Here is a 21760-nt window from a genome sequence, read left to right as displayed (position 1 = left end):
AAACAGTAGTTGTTTCAATAAAATTGTTTGTATGTGTTATCTCAATCTACTAAAAATCCTTTGAGATAGGATAATTGTTATTACTCCCATTTTATGCATGAAGAAACTGAGGCTTAGATATGGTAAGTAACTTGTCCAATGGTTCCCACTTTTTTAGTGGCAAAGTTTGACTCTAAGATCATGTTAAACTGATTCCCCAAGATGTGAACAGAATTTGATTCTCAGTTACTTATGCAACTAGCTTATATACAAAGTATGGACAAGGAAAGGAATGAAAAATTGTAATATCAAGTTGTAGTAAGGTAATGCTTGTAGCTTTAAGGCTGTAAGCTTAGTGCAAATTTAGAAACCATGTACCCAGGTGATAGCCTTGTAGGGTAAGCTTTCTCCTGTTCTAGAAATGTCCAGCTTCTGGAGAATTAGCTATTTAAGGAATGATATGTAACTTGAAGAGTCTTATAAAGTGCATACTTAAGTACGAATTCCAGGATTCATGCTAGTCAGTACACATAAATCCAGCAGTACTGGTCACAGAAGAAAAAATTGGGTTGATACATGAGCTGAAAGGTTTCCATTTCTTCTTGGACATTTTAAATTCTCAATTCTAATGACATTTTGTAACTATTTAAAACACTGGAATTTCAGTCATATTTTACTTTTACAAAACTAGTGATGGTTTCCTAGGTTGTAATCTGAATTTTTTTTCCAAAAAGTCAGTGTCCTTATGTGTTATCTTTGTGAATCAACTCCATCAGATTTTTAATTCTTCATCTGATTGCTTTTCTTTTTACCTGACTTCTTTTCCTTAACTGGTTTAAGGTCACTGCTGCCTATTTCTGACCCTTTTTATTCAGAGAATACAAGCAAATTCATTAGAAGCATTGTCTTTTTGTTCTATTAATTAATTCCTTCTTGAATTCATCCATCACACTTACTTTTGGTACCTGGTCTACTCTAGGCACTTTTCTAGTTGCTGGGAACAGAGCTGTGAATTAAACACTGTCTCTATTATAGGTGCCTTCCTTCTGGTGAGTGGAGAGATAAAATAAGTAAATGATCAGTTAGTTATATGGTTAGTTATATGTGAGGTAATAAGTTTTATAAAGAAAGCTATCCCTGTAGTCTCTGCGTCAGTCCACCATATTTTACTGTTTTCCAAAGCTGAATAGGAATGGCTTTTTAAATGTCACCATATTTAAATATCCCAAGCCCTGCTCACGAAGGCAGGTAATTCTGTATTAGGCAAATACTGATGGTAGACTGCAGGTAAAGTGACACTGGCCCCCTCCCTCCCAGCCTTTTCTATTTTTCTAAAACATTGTTTAATTCAGTATGTTTCGTGTACATTTTAAAGTGTCTTACTCAGTTTTTTATCTACTTCAGTTTCACTGTGGCATAACCTCCTTACATGATCCTTTGCTTCTTATCCATTGTTTTATGACATTTAAAGTCTCCATTTAAAAAAATTATATTTAATCATTGATATTCATGTAAAATTTAAAACCATGGGTCTGTGAGCAGAAATCCTCTAAAATTAATGATACAAAGAGTTCTTTTATATATATGCTTTTCTTTTTTTTTTTCAAGGAGTCTTATACTTACTTTTAATTGATGTTGAATATTTTTAGATTTAATAAGCTTACAAAAAAAGTTGTTTTCAGTAATTCCATGACAGCATCTTGCTAAAACCTGTCATTTCAATTTATATGGATTACCCCGTAAGAACCTCTGTCTTGTAACTTTTTCTTCAATAAGCATACAATTTAGTAGATCACTAAAACCAATTTAATTTACTACATTCATTTTGTTTAATAAAATTAATGATTACTGTAATCTTTGAGTTTCAAGGGTATATGTGGTATGATAGGGAAGTTGGTAAATGAAATATTATATGTTACCACTAGAGGGTAGTGTTTCTAATTTATATTTTTACAAAGTCAAGTTAAATTTAGTGTGATAAATCACCCTAGTGATGAAAGTATACCTTTATTTTAAAAATAGCTTATTTTCATAATCTTAAACAGAACCTCAAAAGTTTGCATTAATGACTCAATGGAGACATTGAATGGATTACTATATTTACTTTTAATTCAAATTCTCTCTTTAGCCCATTATTCCTATGTTTACACAAAATATCCGTGAAGGATTTAGATCACTTGGAGGAACAAGTAAGTTCTGATTCATATGGTTTTTCTAATTATAATGTAATGTTTAGAATATTTTAAATATTTGGGCTTTTGTACCCAATAAGGAATCTTTTTTAATAGTAACTTTAGATAATGGATGTACTGTGTAGATGTTTTCTGTTTAAACTCTAAATGATAACTGGTTCTAAGTAATGACAGTTCTTAGATGATAGATTTTTGTTAAAAGTCTGAAATACATACTAAAGCTCATTTGTCATGGGCTTTTTAAAATTACAGAGTGAATCATCTATTGTGGTAAGCCATATTGTTGAGGCTTCGAACAAATTTACATATTACCCAGACTGTCTTTGCAATTACCCCCTGAATAAATTACAGCTTTAAAAATGGATGACAGTATCGTACTGAATTAAGATTAGCAACCTAAGGAGATATTGTTTGCTTTGGTTTATTTACTACTTCTTGGTTTTTGTTTTTAAATATTGGGAACCATAAATGCACTATTTTCTTTACTTTTTTAATTTTAAAAGATAAGTATCTCAAAAATTAGTTTTTAGTGATTTATTTTGAGTATTTGGGTCTTATGATACATTCTGTTTCCATATGTAAATAGTGTTTTAAACTTTTGATACAATTCATGTCAATGTATTTAATTTTGCTTCCCTTTTTTGGATTTCTTTTTTTTTAAACTGAGTCCACCAGTTTATTTTACATTATCACCACTAAATTTCACACTTTCTTATTAGCATTAGTAATTCTTTGTTTTAGTGACTTTTTTATAATTTACAATAATGTTTTTAGTCTTTTAGTCTTGCTAAATTTCACACTTTCTTATTAGCATTAGTAATTCTTTGTTATAGTGACTTTTTTGTAATTTACAATGTTTTTAGTCTTTATCTAGTTTATTATGCATTTTAGTCTTATGTTTATATTAACTCATTTTATACTTCCTTTTTTTGTTTTATTCATGTAAGTCACGTATTTGTGAGTCTGACTTTTTAGTTCCTAGCTTTTGGTTGCAGTCTTTACCCTTTGTTTTATAATAATAGTAATTGGTTTGCCTTTTTTAACTTGCATATTTTCAAAAAGTCACCTTTTAAAAAAATTAATAGGTCTTATTTTTTTGAGCATTTCTAGGTTTACAGAACAAGTGAGCAGAAAGTACAGAAAGTACTCATAAACACCCACTCTACTCCCCTCGTTTCTTCTATTATTAACATCTTGCTTTAGTGTGACCCATTTGTTAGAATTGATGAAAATTCCTTCTTTAAAAAAAAAATTGTATTAATTGCCAGGAGGTGATACTATTTGCTACCTTTTTCTAAATCTTCCATAATTAATTTGAAAGTTTACAATGATATGCTCAGAATATTTAACTAGTTGAATGCTTTGCTTACTTTAAAACAGGGTTATTTAGGTGGCTTTATGAAAAATTCCGCTATCCATTTGCTCCAATGTATGGAGGCTTCCCAGTGAAGTTACGCACCTATTTAGGTGATCCTATTCCATATGATCCAAAGATAACAGCAGAAGAATTAGCTGAAAAGGTAAATTAATCTTTCTTATTCTTAGGACAGATTTTTACTTTCAAAACTATTAAACTAAAACTTTGTTAATTTATTTATTCTACAAACATGTTCTAGATCAATGGTGACTTTTTCATCATTGGGGACATGGACAGTGCATAGATACTTTTTATTGTCACGACAGGCAGGACTGGGGAGGTGAGGGTGCTATTGGCACCTAGTGGGTAGAGACCAAGGATGCTGATTAACATTCAGCAACACAGGACAGCCTCCAGCCCCCCAAAAGAACTAGTCATCCTAAAATGCCAATAGCACTGAGAGTTGAGGTTATTGGCATTGTTATTTAAAGAATTTTTTAATTGATGTTCAGAAGAAGAAAGTTTGATACTCCTGAAAAGAAAAGAATTGTTCCTGTCTGGTAGAAATATCTTTGGAGGAAAATGGAATTGTTTAAGAATGTGGGTTATGAAGTCAGATTGTTGCCAGCTCCACTGTTTTGTTTTCCGGGTGACCTCAGAGAGTCCACACCTCACCCTCTTAGTCTACAGAGAAGGAATAGTACCCACCCATAGAATTATCCCTGAGGATTACATAAAATTGCTCATGTTCATCATTTGGAACAGTGTCTGGCATATAGTAATGCTCTGTGAATGCTGGCTACTGTTGTTTTCCTAGGAACTTGTGGTCCAGTGGTGGAGCTAAACAACTAAACCAATTTTTATAAGGCGGGAAGTATCACCCCATAATGTGCTTACAGCAGAGTTTCTCAGCTTGGACACTGTTGATGTTTTGCTGTGGGGGACTGTCCTGTGCATAGTAGGATGTTTACCATCATCCCTTGCCTCTACTCACCACTGCCCATCCCCACCCTTTACCCATCAGGACCATAAAAAAAGTCCCTAGACAGTGCCATATGTTCACCAGGGGGAATCTCACGGATTGAGAACTGCTGTCTTAGGGTATTATGGAAGCACAAAGGTAAGGTGTCTAAAGTGGATCAGAGACCCTCTGTGAGGGAGGTAATGCTTGAATTCAGTTTTGAAAAACAAGAAGAATACACTGGAGTATCCAGCTCCCCAAAGGTTCCATACTTCATGTTTCCATCCCTGTGTACATGGTTTCCTTCCCTCATTACTCTTTGTCCCATTCATCCCTTCCTATCTTTGCAACCTCTCTACTATGCCTTTCACCTGTGAGACTCCTTTACTTTTACACAGAACACTTAACTCCTGACACTCTCATCACCAAGTATGTGGGACTTTCCCCCACACCAAGCAGTTCTCTGACACCAGTTGTTGTCTTACTTGAAAATGTCAGATCCCACTGGCTAAGGGTTCAGTCCCACAAGACTGCTGCCACCCCACTTCAGGTGCCAGGTATAAGTAGGCCCCAGGTTGCCTGCAACTTCTGTCTGATTTGACTGTAAATCAGAGGTTCCCATGATACTCTCCTCAGGTTTGATTAATTTGCTAGGGCAGCTCACAGAACTCAGGGAAATAGTTGCTTACCTTTGCCAGTTTATTAAAGGACATGATAAAGGACACAAATGAACAGCCAATGAGGAGATGTGTCGGGCAAGGTCTGGGGGGATCTCTGGCACAGGAGCTTCTGTCTCTGTGGAGCTGGTGTGTTACCCTCCTCATGATGTGTTTGTCTACCTGGAAGCTCCCTGAATTCTGAACTCTTGGACTTTTTATGGAGACTTCCTCTCATAGGCATGATCAGTTATTAGCTGTTTCAGCCCCTCTCTGGAGGATGGGGAGTAGAGCTGAAAATTCCAACCTTTTATTCATGGCTTGTTTTCTCTGTGATCAGCCATCATCCAGGAGCCCATCCAGAGTTGCCTCATTAAAACAAAAGACACTCCTGTCACTGAAGAAATTAAAAGGTTTTAGAAGCAGTGTGTCAAAAACCAGAGTCAAAGAAAAACAGAAGATTCTCTTGGTGCTCTTTATCCCTTAGGAAATTACAGGGGTTTTGGGAGCTGTGTGCCAGGAACAGTGGCAGAGACCAATACATATTTTCTGTTATTTCAGAGTGTGATAATTCTGTTTTTTTTTTTGTCCATATTGTTTTATAGTTCTTCTGTTATCTAACAATATGGCAATTCTATTTTTAATTTTTTTCATCTGAACTGTTTTCAGTAGTGGCTATGCCATTTTACATTCCAACCAACAGTGCACAAGAATTCCAGTTCCTCCTCATCAGCCCTTGTAACTTGTGTTTTTTTTTTTTTTTTGACAGTAGCTATGCTAATAGGTGTAAAGTGATCATTTCATTGTAGTTTTGGTTGCATTTCTCTAACGAGTATAGTGATGTTGAGTATCTTTTCATATGCTTGTTAGCCATTTGTATGTCTTCTTTGGAAAAATGTCTGTTCAAGTTGTTTACCCATTTCTAGATAGTATTATTTGGGGTTTTTTTGTTGTTGTGAATTGTAGAAGTCCTTTATAGGTTCTGGATATTAACCCCTTATCAGATACATAATTTGCAAATATATTTCCCATTATGTAGGTTCTTTTTCACCCTGTTGATTGTTTTTTTTTGATATGCAGATGTTTTTGAGGTTGATGTAGTCCCATTTGTTCTGCTTTTGTTGCTTGTGCTTTTGGTGTCATATTCAAGAAATCATTGCCAAATCCAATGTCCTGAGACTTTTCTTCTTTATTTTTTTCTAGGAGTTTTAAAGTTTTAGTCTTATGTTTAGGCCTTTAATCCTTTCTAGTTTTTGTATATTGTGTAAGAGAAGGCTCACCTCCATTCTTTTTAATGTGGATATTTAGTTTTCCCACCACCACTGTTGAAGACTTCTCCTATTGTATTGTGTTTGGCACCCTGTTAAAGATCACTTGACCACACATGCAGATGTTTATTTCTGGGCTATTTTGTACCATTGGTCTATATGTCTATGTATATGCCAGAGGCATACTCTTTTGATTACTCTGTAGCTTTGCAGTATAGTTTTGAAGTCAGAAGTATGAGGCCTGCAATTTTGTTTTTTAGCTATTCAGGGTCCTTTGAAATTGCATATAAATTTTAGGAGTTTTTGTTGTTGTTGCTGCAAAAAAATGCTTGGATTTTGGTAGGGATTGCCTTGAACTGTAAGTCTCTTTGGACAGTATAGACATCTTAACAGTATTAAATCTTCCAATCCATGAACACAAGATGTTTTTCCATTTATTTGTGCCTTCATTTCTTTCAGCAAAGTGTTGATAGTTTTATTTTGCAAGACTTTCTCCTCCTTGGTTAAGTTTATTTTATTTATTTATTTATTTATTATTTTTTTGTTTATGGAAGCTTTATTTGTCATAGCCAAAATCTGGAAATACTTCAGGTGCCCATCAGCAGGAGAATGGCTTAAAAAAACAAACAAACCTGGTATCTCATACAGTGGACTACCCCTTCACGAGGCGCTGGGTTCTCGCGGGTGTGGATGTAGTCTGGCTGTTGTCCTGTATCTTCTGGTCTCTCTTTTAGGGATAGTTGTATTTGTTGTATTTTTAAAAATATGTATGTTTTTGGGAGGAGATTCCCACTGTCCTACTCATGCCACCATCTTAGCTCCGCCTCTGGTTAAGTTTATTTTTAAGCATTTTATTCTTTTTGATGCTACTATAAATGGGATTCTTTTCTTATTTTCTCCTTTAGATTGTTCATTTTTAGTGTAGAGAAACAACTTTTTTTTGTATATTGATTTTATATCTTGTAACTTTGCTAAATGTATTCTAACAGTTTTTTTGTGGAATCTTCAGGGTTTTCTATGTAATAAAACCATATCATCTGTGAACAAAGGCTTTAAAAATATTTTTATTGAAGTATATTTGACAGACAATATTATATTGGTTTCAAGAACAACATGGTAATTTGACAGTTAAATGCTCAGCCAGCTAGTGTAGTTACTATATGTCAACATAGATGTTACAGAACTATTGATTATGTTCTCTATGCTATCCTTTCATCACCATGACTAATTTATATTATGATTGAGATTTTGTGTCCCTTTATCCTCTTCACCTGTTTCATCCACCCACTCCAACCTCTTCCCCATGGTAAACACCAGTCACTTCTCAGTGTCTATGAGTCTACTGCTGTTTTGTTCATTTTGTTTTGTTTTGTTTTTAGATTACACATATAAGTGAAATCATGATATTTATCCTTCTCTGCCTGACTTATTTCACTTAGCATAATACCCTTAAGTCAATCTATGTTATTGCAAATGGCAGGATTTCTTTCCTTTTTATGGCTGAATAATACTCCCTTATATATATATATACTACTATCCATTCGTCTATTGAAAGACACTTTGGTTACTTCCATAGCTTGGCTATTGTAAGTAATGTGGCAATAAACATAGGGGTACATATATCTTTTTTAAAAAAATATTGTTGATATGTAATCTTGTATTGGTTTCAAATGTATAATACAGTGGTTCAACAGTTACCCATATTATTAAATCCTCACCCCAGCTAGTGTGGTTACTATCAACACAGGAACATGTTACAAAATCATTAATTATATTCTCCATGCTGTACTACTATCCCCATGACCAACTTATCTCATGGTTGAGAATTTTTGTGCCCCTCTATTCCCTTCACCCTCCCTGTCCACCCACTCTGACCCCTTCCACATGGTAACCACTAGTCACTTCTTAGTGACTGTGAATTGACCATTGTTTTGTTTATTCTGTTTTGCCTTGTTTTTATATTCCACAAATAAGTGAAATCAGATGGTATTTGTCTTTCTCCATCTGGCTTATTTCACTTAGCATAATACCCTTTAGGTCCATCCATGCTGTTGCAAATGGCAGGATTTCTTTTTTCTTTATGGCTAAATAATATTCCATTGTATATGTACCACATCTTTATCCCTTCATCTGTTGATGGACACTTTGGTTGCTTCCATATCTTGGGTATTGTAAATAATGCAGTGATAAACAGAGATGCACATTTTTTTCAATTCGGGATTTTATTTTCTTTAGGTATATTCCTAGAATTGAAATTACTGGGTTGAATGGAATTTCTATGTTTAGTTTTTGAGGAACCTCCATACTGTTCTCCATAGCAGCTATTCCAGTTTATATTCCCACCAACAGTGTAGGAGGGCTCCTTTTTTTTCCATATCCTCACCAACAGTTGTTATTTCTTGTCTTTTGGATAGTGGCCATTCTGACTGGTGTAAGGTGAATACCTCTTGCAGTTTTAATTTGCATTTCCCTGATGATTAATGATGTGGCGCATCTTTTGTGAACAGACATTTTACTTCTTCCCTTCATGTGTAGTCTGATGTAATCCTCAACATCTTCACACCAACCCTATAGGGTAGACCTATTACTGCTGCTTTACACATGAGAAAGCTGGGTAACTTAGTTTTGCTAGGTTATGCTGCAGTAACAACCAATCAGAAAATCTCAGGGCCTTAGGAAAATAAAGCTTCCTTCTTATTCATGTTGTGTTTCCCCTGAGGTCCATTGTCTTCTCTATTTTGAGATTCAGGCTGAAAGAACCCCATGTGGGATGTTACCATTTGCACAGCAAAAGAAAGAGGTCAGGAGTGGAACCATGAGATGGCCCTTAAAGTTTCTGTTGCAAATAGCCCTCTCACTCCCACTAACATTTTATTGGCCAAAGCAGTCACAAGGCCACTTTGGGCTTTAGTCATGCAGGACCTGTATTCCTTCCACAGGTCAGACACTTAGAAAAGGATGTGCAGCTGAAGAAGAATGTTATATTAGATGAAACTATTCAAATCAAGCTTCTGGTATGTAGGAAGTTTCACAAAGGTAACATTAGTTATCTACGTGCCTTGCCTACGAACCTCATTCTTAGAAAACATACCTCTAATTATTTTACTAGTTCATTAAATGCACTCAGTTTATTGCTCTCCTTTGTCCTGAAAGTAAAGCCCTATGACACTGGCTTTTAGCATCAGGTCATGCTTTCCGCACAGCATGCCTCTTCTCTCATCTTGAAGATGCCTTAGTAATGGTTCCAAAGCCATGCACCAGGGCCGAGACCTCACCCTGTGACATTGCTTCTGCCCACTCACACTTTATTGTTAATGTAACGTATTGCTTTGCTGGTCCCTAACAAGTATGTTCTCCTTTAGGATATAGCTGTTTTGTTCTTTTTACATTTTTTCCTTCCTATCTTTTAGGATTTAAGTGGGTCAGAGCTAAGTAGGGACACTTTTTGCAAATACTGGCTACTTTTATGTTCAAAATAGAAGGTAATGGAGGGAGAGGGAATAAAATACCTGGCCTAGAAGTTAGAGATCTGGCTTCTAATCCTCTACCGCTAGGCAGCAGTGTCACTTTGGATAAATATATTCTTATCTAGATCTCTGTTTTCTTATTTGTAGCAAGGGGAAATTGAATTAGATAATTTCAGAGGTTTCTCCCAGGTTGAAATTTAAATGAATCCTCTTCCCTTATTTTTCTCAGTTAAGGAAAATACATTACTGATAGATAAATTCCAGTGACTTGATTTTTCACATGAGGTTTTTCATGTGAGAGAAAAATTTATTCTGTGTCACTGGTAGAGTTAGATATTTATGTATTAAAATATATAAATATAGCAAAACCTTATCAATTCAGACTAGGTAAGGAAAAAGAGGGCTTTCTGAATCATTGAAATACCTCAGTTATTGTCTCCAGTAACTTTATTAATCAGTAATTAAAGTAGCAAGTAGAATACCAAGGCATCGTTTAATAGAATTTGTTAAGGGAATTTACTTAAGTATATAGTTGCCATATACATATTTTTATTGTAAGTTGTTATTACTGAACTAAAGTATTCTTGAAATAAAGAATACTTGAACTTTTCCTTCTGTGAATACATTGTCATGATTTTACAATCTTTATTGTTAACAATATAAAGTATAGAATAATGATCCCTGGATTATTACAGTTTCAAAATTACTAGCACCCAAATTAATGTAGAAATGAAACCTCATTTAAAAAATGGATGATAGATTGTTCAGGGATTTGATTGTGGAGAAGGACCATTTTGTAAACACTGTCTAAATTTAAATTAAAATATACTGTACCAATGCTGAAGAGGACACCTGGGACATTCCCTTAGAGTTCTGTTTTACACTCTCTGTTTCCTTGTTGACAGAGTCTGTTTTTGTCTGTCTCTGCCTCTCTACATTCTCATACACACATCCATATATGTATATAGTATATATATGCACACACATTTATATTTACATATATACACATTATTTTTATATATGTGCATATATAATATATGCATTATTATGTATACATGTATTATATAAGTATAATGTATAGTAATATACATTATTATAAGGTGGAAAGAAGATGGAGAGAAGTGGACATATTTGAGTGGTATTGATGAGGTAGAACTTAGGGAAGCTGACGATGGATTGACTTGTAAATGCAAAACAGGACTTGTTAAGGATGACTCCTAGGTTTAGACTTTCTTGGCAAGATTCATGGTAGTGTCATTTGCTAAAATAGGGAGAGAACTGAGGAAAGGACAAAATGTGAAGGGAAAAAAGTTTAATCTTAAATTAAGCATGTTGAGTTTGAGGTACCTTTAGCACATTCAAAGGAAGTCATATTCAACATTCCTATCTGAAGCTGAGCATGCTAGATATGAGTTTGGAAGTTATCAGCAAATGGTAATTAAAGCTGTGAAATGGATAAGATTATCCTGAACCTTTGCAGAATAAGTGCCTGATTTAGGGATTATAATCTGCAAAAGGAGATTGAAAGGGAACAGCTTAACGTCTGTAAGAAAACCTAGTTTTTCCTCTAGTGTGAGAGTTTTACAGAAGCAAGATCAATGGTCATAGAGAGGTCAAGGAAGATTAAAAGAATGCCTATTGGATTTAATGACAAAAGGGGATTGTTGGTGATCTTTGTATTTGATCCATGCCCTTCAAGGAATTCGTATATAGGCTTTTTGCTCAACAGCACTTTGTCAGGAAGTCAGGCAAAGGAGAACTCAAACACTGAAAGTGTATTTAAGGACCCTTTAGTGCTCCCATCCCAAAACCTTCAGCAGCAGCCCATCTCTGGTCAAGGTTTTGGTAAAATCACGAGACAGCCCAGCAGTAACAAGCTTTTTAACCACCAGGTCCACTCTTATATGAAGGTATACACTTACTGCACCACACTCACCACACTAAATGCCTGCAATCAACTCTTAATCATGGCAGCAAAAGGAATCCAAGACAAAGGAGACAACTCACTGAGAAGGAACCAAGAGAATGTTTATTACAATTAACATATGCCATGAGCCAGACTTTTGAAGTTACGCCACAGACGATTCAGCCAACTAGCTCCCCTTTCCCAGAAAGTGCTCTTACCTCTGGGATGTTTTCTTATATTTCCTCCTGTAGGAAAAGAAGCATAAACACATATGCTTCTGTAGGAAAAGAAGCATAAACACAGAAAAGGGTTGCAGCAGGCAGTGAGTTAGAAAAAGAAAACATCATCGAGGATGGGCATGAAGGGGAATTCTTCTTAGAAGGGTCTCTCCTCTACATGAGGTTTGCAAGTTTCAAAGCCCAGTTAAAAGTTTTGGATTATTGTGTTATACTATGGTCAGCTGCATACTACCATAGTCTTAACAGTTACAAATATCATCCTAAGAACAATGGCTCTGTCTCCCTATGCTCTTCCTCTTCCCCTTTGAAGGCACTGTAGCATTTAGTTTGAGGTCAGGCTTTAAAGACAGCAAGATCCAAGTTCAAATTTCAGCCCTTCCATTTACCAGGTTCATGGTGTTGTTGAGGAATAAATGGGCAGAGGCTTGTAAAGCATTTCTTTTTGCTAGTACATTCTAAATGGCCATTAACTATGAGCTAGTTAATGGCCAGATATAAGGTTCTTCAGAAAAGGAAGAAGTGAGGAGGGGGACAATGAGAAAGTCTAGAATCAAAATGGTGAAAGCAACATTAGGAACCTGCTAATGGCTCAGGAAGCAGAAGTAGCTTAAGTTCTAGTGATTTATAGTCCTCATTTACTCTTGGACCAATCTCCTGGGTATAGGGCTTCTTAATCTATCACATGAAGATAACATCTGCCTGGCTATAACACCCAGGTCAGAGTGGCATTCAAGGGGCAAATGGCCATAAGTTTATTGTCCCAGTATCCCAAAGTTATTAATGCTTGTGTCAGTTTTTGTAGACTCTGAAGACCCTCTAAAGAGTTGCAGTAGGCTCTATACTGGAGGAGATTCAGAGGAAAGGATGTGCTGGGACAGGAAAATGCATCTCCTCCAGCATCTCCTTGAAGAGCAATGCTGCCCAGGTGTCCTTAGTTCCACACCTACATCCACATTACAGTCACTTCATGCAGGAAGCCAAGCCATGATTTGCTAATAGAGCTGTACCTATGTTACATATTTTTTTAAAAGGCACAGATGTTTCAAATTCAGAATCAGTACAACCTATTATATCTCTGTTCAAATGAAAACATGTATGGCAGTGTTAGGTGTTACATGAAGAAGGCAGCATGTAACACAGAACCTGCAGTATGATCTTGACTATTGTTCTAAAATCTATTTATCTGAAAGGATAATTGTATTTTCTTATTGCATAGCCCTGATATTTCTTCACCCAAAAATCTTCCTTGACACTTCAATTCATACTCAAACAAACTCTGTACTTTTTTGCTTGAAATTTAACTTCCTTCATGATTTAACTGGATCCTAATTTTAAGCCTAATAAACCCACCTTATGAACACACATTTGCAACTCCAGCCTAACTCACCAACTCTCCATTCCTTAGTTTTCATGCTCCTTCCTTCTCTGTTATGGAAATCTTTACTGATGCTTGGAGACCCAGGCGTAGTGTGTCTGGTTCATGTGCCCTTCCTTGGTCACTGCCCATCAAATGGGCTCTCAAGTCTGAACTTCCAAATACTTTCCTTTCACATCTCAACTGATATATCTCACAAATGATCTTACATTTTAATTACTTTGTACTTCACTATGACTATTAAGTAATGAACACCTTGAGATTAGAGTTGTTTTGCTATTATAGCTTACAAAGCACCTCATATGTTTTGAATAAGTGAATATTTACTTATTTTATTGAAGTATAATTGATACACAATATTGTATTGATTTCAAGTGTACAAAACAGTGATCCAGCAGTTACACAGATTATTAAATCCTTATCTAAGTAGTGCAATTACTATATGTCAACATAGGAAGATGTTACAGAACCATTGACTATATTCTCCATGCTGCCCATCCATCCCTGTGACAAACTTATATTATGATTAAGATTTTGTGCCTCATTATCTCCCTCAACCTCCCCACCCACCCACCCCAAACCCTCCTCCTTGGTAACCACCATTCACTCCCAGTGTCAATGAGTCTACTGCTGTTTTGTTCATTTTATTTTGTTTTGTATTTAGATTCCACAAATAAGTGAAATCATATGCTATTTGTCTTTCTCCACCAGCCTTATTTCATTTAGTATAATATTCTGTAGATCCATCTGTGTTGTTTGGAAATGGTAGGAGTTCTTTTTTTTATGGCCGAATAATATTCCATTGTGTATATGTACATCTTCTTTATCCATTCGTCTATTGAATGACAGTTTAATTACTTCCATATCTTGGCTATTGTAAATAATGTGGCAATAAACATGGGATGCATATGTCTTTTTGGGTCAGAGATTTTGTTTTCTTCAGATAAATTCCTAGAAGTTGAATTACTGGGTTGTATGGAATTTAAATGAATAAATTTTAAAACTATACTTCACAGAACAAAACCTGTGTGTTAGTCATTGTGCCAATCTGAAGACATGTTTTTAATTTCATGTAGACCTTATAATAACTGTAAAAAATATTTCTCATTTCACAGGTGTGAGAACTTATGGATTAGAGAAGCATATTCTCTTTTTTGGTATCATTAATCTACAATTACTTGAGGAACATTATGTTTACTAGACTCCCCCCTTCACCAAGTTCCCCCAACATACCCCATCAGTCACTGTCCATCAGCTTTGTGAGATGCTGTAAAATCACTACTTGTCTTCTCTGTGTTGCACAGCCCGCCCCATGCCCCACCCCCACATTATACATGCTAATTGTAAGGCCCCCTTTCTTCTCCCCCCACCGTTCTCCCTCCCTTCCCACTCATCCTCCCCAGTCACTTTCCCTTTGGTAACTGTTAGTCCATTCTTGGGTTCTGTCAGTCTGCTGCTGTTTTGTTCCTTCAGTTTTTCCTTTGTTCTTATACTCCACAGATGAGTGAAATAATTTGGTACTTGTCTTTCTCTGCCTGGCTTATTTCCCTCTAGCCATAATACCCTCTAGCTCCATCCATGTTGTTGCAAATGGTAGGATTTGTTTTCTTCTTATGGCTGAATAACATTCCATGGTGTATATGTACCACATCTTCTTTATCCATTCATCTACTGATGGACACTTAGGTTGCTTCCATTTCTTGGCTATTGTAAATAGTGCTGCGGTAAACATAGGGATGCATCTGTCTTTTTCAAATTGGGCTGCTGCATTCTTAGGGTAAGTTCCTAGCAGTGGAATTCCTGGGTAAATGGTATTTCTATTTTGAGCTTTTTGAGGAACCTCCTTACTGCTTTCCACATTGGTTGAACTAATTTACATTCCCACCAGCAGCATAGGAGGGTTCCGCTTTCTCCACAACCTCGCCCAAAATTTGTTGCTCTCTGTCTTTTGGATGGTGGCGATCCTTACTGGTGTGAGGTGATATCTCACTGTGGTTTTAATTTGCATTTCTCTGATGACTAGCGATGTGGAGCATCTTTTCATGTGTCTGTTGGCCATCTGAATTTCTTCTTTGGAGAACTGTCTGTTCAGCTCCTCTGCCCATTTTTTAATTGGATTGTTCCCTTTTTGTTTGTTGAGGTGCGTGAGCTCTTTATCTATTTTGGATGTCAACCCTCTATCGAATCTGTCATTTATGAATATATTCTCCCATACTGTAGGATGCCTTTTTGTTCTATTGATGGTGTCCTTTGCTGTACAGAAGCTTTTCAGCTTGATACAGTCCCACTTGTTCATTTTTGCTTTTGTTTCCCTTGCCCAGGGAGATATGTTCATGAAGAAGTCACTCATGTTTATGTCCAAGAGATTTTTGCCTATGTTTTTTTCTAAGAGTTTTATGGTTTCATGACTTACATTCAGGTCTTTGATCCATTTCGAATTTACTTTTGTGTATGGGGTTAGACAATGGTCCAGTTTCATTCTCTTACATGTAGCTGTCCAGTTTTGCCAACACCAGCTGTTGGAGAGGCTGTCATTTCCCCATTGTATGTCCATGGCTCCTTTATCATATATTAATTGACCATATATGTTTGGGTTAATTTTTGGAGACTCTATTCTGTTCCACTGGTCTGTGGGTCTCTTCTTGTGCCAGTACCAAATTGTCTTGATTACTGTGGCTTTGTACTAGAGCTTGAAGTTGGGGAGCAAGATCCCTCCCACTTTATTCTTCCTTCTCAGGATTGCTTTGGCTATTCGGGGTCTTTGGTGGTTCCATATGAATTTTAGAACTATTTGTTCCAGTTCGTTGAAGAATGCTGTTGGTAATTTGATAGGGATTGCATTGGGCAGGATGACCAGTTTGACAATATTAATTCTTCCTAGCCAAGAGCATGGGATGAGTTTCCATTTGTTAGTGTCCTCTTTAATTTCTCTTAAGAATGTCTTGTAGTTTTCGGGGTATAGGTCTTTCACTTCCTTGGTTAGGTTTATTCCTAGGTATTTTATTCTTTTTGATGCAATTGTGAATGGAATTGTTCTCCTGGTTTCTCTTTCTATTAGTTCATTGTTAGTGAATAGGAAAGCCTCAGATTTCTGTGTATTAATTTTGTATCCTGCAACTTTGCTGTATTTCCATATCATTTCTAGTAGTTTTGGAGTGGAGTCTTTAGGGTTTTTTATGTACAATATTATGTCATCTGCAAATAGTGACAGTTTGACTTCTTCTTTACCAATCTGGATTCCTTGTATTTCTTTGTTTTGTCTAATTGCAGTGGCTAGGACCTCCAGTACTATGTTGAATAACAGTGGGGAGAGTGGGCATCCCTGTCTTGTTCCCGTTCTAAGAGAAAATGCTTCCAGCTTTTCACTGTTCAGTATGATGTTGGCTGTGGCTTTTTCATATATGGCCTTTATTATGTTGAGGTACTTGCCCTCTATACCCATTTTGCTGAGAATTTTTATCATGAATGGATGTTGAATTTTGTCGAATGGTTTTTCAGCATCTGTGGAGATGATCATGTGATTTTTGTTCTTCTTTTTGTTTATGTGGTGGATGATGTTGATGGATTTTCGAATGTTATACCATCCTTGCATCCCTGAGATGAATCCCACTTGATCATGGTGTATGATCCTCTTGATCTATTTTTGAATTCAGTTTGCTAATATTTTGTTGATTATTTTTGCATCTATGTTCATCAGGCATATTGGTCTGTAATTTTCTTTTTTGCTGGGGTCTTTGCCTGGTTTTGGTATTAGGGTAATGCTGGCTTTGTAGAATGAGTCTGGAAGTATTCCCTCTTCTTCTATTTTTTGGAAAACTTTAAGGAGAATGGGTATTATGTCTTCTCTGTATGTCTGATAAAACTCTGCGGTAAATCCATCTGGCCCAGGAGTTTTGCTCTTGGGTAGTTTTTTGATTACCGATTCAATCTCTTTGCTGGTAATTGGTCTGTTTAGATTTTCTGTTTCTTCCTTGGTCAGTCTTGGAAGGTTGTATTTTTCTAGGAAGTTGTCCATTTCTTCTAGATTTTCCAGCTGTTTAGCATATAGGTTTTCATAGTATTCTCTAATAATTCTTTGTATTTCTGTGGATTCTGTCATGATTTTTCCTTTCTCATTTCTGATTCTGTTGATGTGTGTAGATTCTCTTTTTCTTTTTATAAGTCTGGCTAGGGCTTATCTATTTTGTTAATTTTAAAGAAGCATATTTTAAAAACATATCTTTGGGCTAGGGTTTATTAATTATATTAAAACGAGAGAAGGTCCAAGATTTGTAAAGTGAAGCCTCACTGAATGGTTAGCATCTAAAAGGAGGCATGTATGCATGTTCTTTAGGTAGCCATAACTGATTTAAGGTAAAAATAGTTGTAATTCATTCATCAATTTAATAGGAAACATAGTTTGGAAAGATTTCTTGATATATCCTAATTGACTTTTCTATAACTCTAATTTAAATTCCTGTTAAACTGTCTGGAAATTGAGTTATAAAGTGTATCAGTTCATTTGTAGTTTCTCTCACTTTTTCCTCCTGCATTGCCTAAAATAATTGGTGCATATGGTGATGGAAGAAAAATTTATTAATGGATGGAAAGGAGTGAAACATCCATTTGCCTACTAGAAAATTTCCTACTACTTTTTTCTTCAATTCTTTTTAGTGTTTATTGTGTACAAGGCATTATTGTGCTCACTGCTGGAGAAATGCTAAGCTGTGTCTTAAGGAGTTTACAACCTGGTGTAGACAATAGCCATGTGAAAAATAACTCTGATTCAAGCATAATAAAATAAGTATAAGAAATATAGTGTGGGTGTACTGAGAAGGAAATCATTAATTCTGAGGAGGATGGGTTTAATTAGGGAGGACTTCTTGAAAGTAGTAACATGTTAAAATCTGTACAAAATAAATTATCTATATTGAGAACTAAAAGAACAATGGCTTTTCTTTTGTTTTCTTAATAGACAAAGAATGCTGTTCAAGCTTTGATTGAAAAGCACCAAAGAATACCAGGAAACATTATGAGTGCTTTGTTGGAACGTTTTCATAGAAAACAAGAGGTCAACTAGAAGGTGATTTAATGAATTTGTATTAATATGTTTGTGTCTATAGTACTCTTTTAAATTTTATAGGCTGTATAATATCTTTTTAAAAATCATGTTAGCGTCTTTCACTGAACTTGTTTGTTTAAAGTTTGTATTGTTGGTTTGGTGTTGCAATCAGTTATGTCAAATTTAAATAATAGTTTGTTATATGCTTAATTCAGAGAATGATCATTTTCTTTTTATAAATTCCTGTAATGTATGATAACCATTTACATTTTTAAAGTTGATTTATGAATAACAGCAATTTAGGTTAAACAAACATTCCTAAATAATGCATCTAATTTTTGTATCTGTTGCACTGAGCTAATTTTACACAATGGAATGACCAAGGGTTTTGTAAAGACTAAGAAGTAAGTTAGAAGGAAAATGCTCTTTTATCTATCCCTCATTCCTTTCATTACTTTGGGAAAATCATGTAATGTTTCTGTGCTTCAACAATTTACTTTTTAAAAACATGTTAATACTATGGTGAGGAATATTATTTTAACTTCTTTATATTTGCTGTGATTGATAACTATAGAACTGAGATTATAACTGAATTAACTAAACAATACCAAGAATTTTTAGAAGTTTATGTATATATTTCTATGTAGGTTGTTTAAATTATTTCTTTAGGTATAATGTCAAGTTGCCAAGCACAATAAAAAAAATGTACTGTCTTTCAAAGTGAATAAAAAAGAAATTAGGAAAAGTAAAATTCTAATTATTGTTATTATTTTTAGTATTATGTTTTTAATGAGAATCTACAGACAGTATAGGATATGTTGTACATTGTCAGCCCTATAATAGGCATTTAATAGCATAAGGTTACAAATTACTGTTGTGCTCTGCATTTCATATGTTAGAAGCTGATTCTAGGCTGATAAAAGCAGAGAACTAAAGGAGGCTCTGCTTATGCTCAGTATTGTGATTTATTCAGTTTGTCTTTGCAACCAGTCAAATGGTTTATTGTTTCAATAAAAATATACTTGAATGATGAATTTATGTGAACACAAAGCTTTCTGAAAAATTAATGGCTTTTGATTTGTTGTCTCCTTGAAATATGAATTTTAAAAGTATTTAAACAGAATAGTTCCAGAAGTCAAATACAGTATCTCTCTCCCTTTTTTGGCTATTAAATTACTTGGATTTTTATACAGTTTTTTTTGTATATCAAGTATGTATGTATATCTATAATGTATATAAAACTAAGCAACATAAAAATAAAAGTAAAGCTGAAATGCAGTTCATTTTCTTGTGAAAATTGCATGTGACATATTCTCATTTTAAAACTGATTTTTTTTTGTTTTACTGTTTATTCTCATCCACAATCATACTCATCTATTTCAGCCACCTTGAAGAAACCTTACTTTCCAATGTAATAAATACACTTTAATTTCAATGAAAAGACTGAATTAATCATTATTTATAGATTTCTTTCGTCTGGCAGTGACCAGTATTTGTTTCAAATAGATAAATATTTCCAGAATAAATGAGTAAATGATCACAAGGATAATGTTTTTGGGCAATTATTGGGTTTTAAAAACTGAAGAAAGAACAGCCTTCATTGCTAATGCAGTGAAGGTGATTATGTTTTAGAGTATTTAAGTTTTACTGCTTTAAAGCCTCTTTTTGTTCTCTAATTCTCAGACTAATTCAGACTTCCTGTCTCACTTGGTATAAGATCTTCATCTGTGCTATGTGTAAGATAAATTCTAGCCAAAATAAGCAGGCAACGAGAGGCAACAAAGGGCCAGGCAGTTTATTTGAGCGCAATTCCTGGGCGATATTCCCCCGTCTGGCTATCACAGGCCAGGGAAGTCACACTCAGCAGGGCAGGCAGCGAGTTTTTAAAGAAGGTAGGGGGAGGCAGAGTTTAGATTTACAGCGGTGCAAGGATTGGCTAGCCTAAGGCACATTTTTCAGGTTGGGAGGGGGCAGCAGCCGGGCACTTCGGCACGTCATTAGTGTCCAATGTGCTCACCCCTCACCCCAGTGCCTTCAACTTTAACATTCCAGCCTTTTGGTCATAATGGGCAACAACTTGATCTGGCGGCTACTTCTGGCTGACAAGGGGCGTCATGTGGGGGTTTCGTAGCATGTAGTTACATTGCTCTGACTGCAAATATCCTGCCTTGCTTTCTCCAGAGGCTCTCACATTATTCTGTCTAAGCTTATGGTCCCTGTCTCATTTTCCCCTGTACAGATAGAGACTCTAGCTGCTGCCAGGGAAAAGGGGCGACAACCGCTCCGGCTGCTTCATGCTTAGAAGGGGCACAGTAAAGGGTGCAGCTAGGTTTCTATCACTGGTCAGTTGAGAGGGCCTCGTAAGGTTGGTGCTTCTATTCTGGAAGTACAAACTTGATGAGATTAAGAACGCATGGCTGAATATGAGAACTAGAAATATGAAGAGTCTAATTGAGAATCATAGCCAGGTATCATGGGGAAACTAAAATTTTGGATCGAGTTTACATCTTAATGACTAGTATTAGAATTTAGTATAGATAAGACTGCATTATTGGAGCAATATTTTTCTCTAAAGTCACTCTTATTTTTATTAGAAGTAGCCAGATTAAGAAAATAATTAACGGTTGGCTTGATTATTTGCATAAGTGCAGCAAGAAGAGCAATTGATTACATAAGCTCTTTTAAATGTGCTTTGCTGGAACTTTTTGTAAGGAATTTCAGATTGAACTTCTAAGGCCTCTTGAGGCCAGAAAGCTAAGCCAGACTTGCCATCAGGTTGTGCCTGCAGTACCTGTACATTTGGGTGAATTATCTTCTTGAGGTTTTCAAGACATCCTGAAGTTCCAGCACTTGCCAGGAAGTGACTTTCTTTACTCACCTGGTAAGGCTGCTGAGAACCTTGTAAGCAAGGTACTAGGCCAGTTCTTCTAAGGGGCTTTGTTGGCTTTATAAAGCCAATCTTAGTTTTTTAAAGTTGTCTGTTCATATCTGAGTTTACACATATCTCTCAGGTATGACGTTCCAGTTAAAGCTTTGGTAATATAACTAGTGTTTTTCATTGGTCTTCTTACAAGGAAAGCAGATTCTTATTGAACTTGTGCAAATAAACATACTGCCATGAAATATAAAAATAGTCACTGAGAGTTTTTAAATTCTGGAGGGATCAGGTAGAGAGAAAGATAAAGTTTCAATTCTGCTTATAAAGGCAGTCATTTACTAAACTTTTGTCAGCTTAAGAGAAAAAGCTTAAAACACTTTGTCAGCAACATTTGAAACAAAAAGCCACAAAATCATCTTCTTTAGTTTACTTAGTCTTATG

At 35.5% G+C, this 21760-nt stretch overlaps 1 protein-coding gene across 10 annotated transcripts in view; it reads left to right on the top strand.

Annotated features, from left to right (window-relative positions):
- TMEM68 (transmembrane protein 68) overlaps positions 1-19882 on the top strand; it is a 55622-nt gene extending 35740 nt beyond the window's left edge. For 4 of the 10 annotated variants that reach the window (XM_036878894.2, XM_057498059.1, XM_057498058.1 and 1 more), the window contains 3 exons: positions 2108-2168; positions 3552-3691; positions 18355-19882. In XM_036878894.2, coding sequence (XP_036734789.1) covers positions 2108-2168; positions 3552-3691; positions 18355-18459 — 306 coding nt within the window. In that variant the 3' untranslated portion in view covers positions 18460-19882. The other 6 variants (XM_036878899.2, XM_036878901.2, XR_005023417.2 and 3 more) reach the window with 5 other exon arrangements.
- Positions 19883-21760: the final 1878 nt, after the last annotated feature.

Source organism: Manis pentadactyla, chromosome 3 (assembly GCF_030020395.1).
Source record: "Manis pentadactyla isolate mManPen7 chromosome 3, mManPen7.hap1, whole genome shotgun sequence".
NCBI lineage: Eukaryota > Metazoa > Chordata > Mammalia > Pholidota > Manidae > Manis > Manis pentadactyla.
The sequence above is the reverse complement of the archived record's forward strand: the minus strand, read 5'-3'. Positions and strand labels throughout refer to the sequence as shown.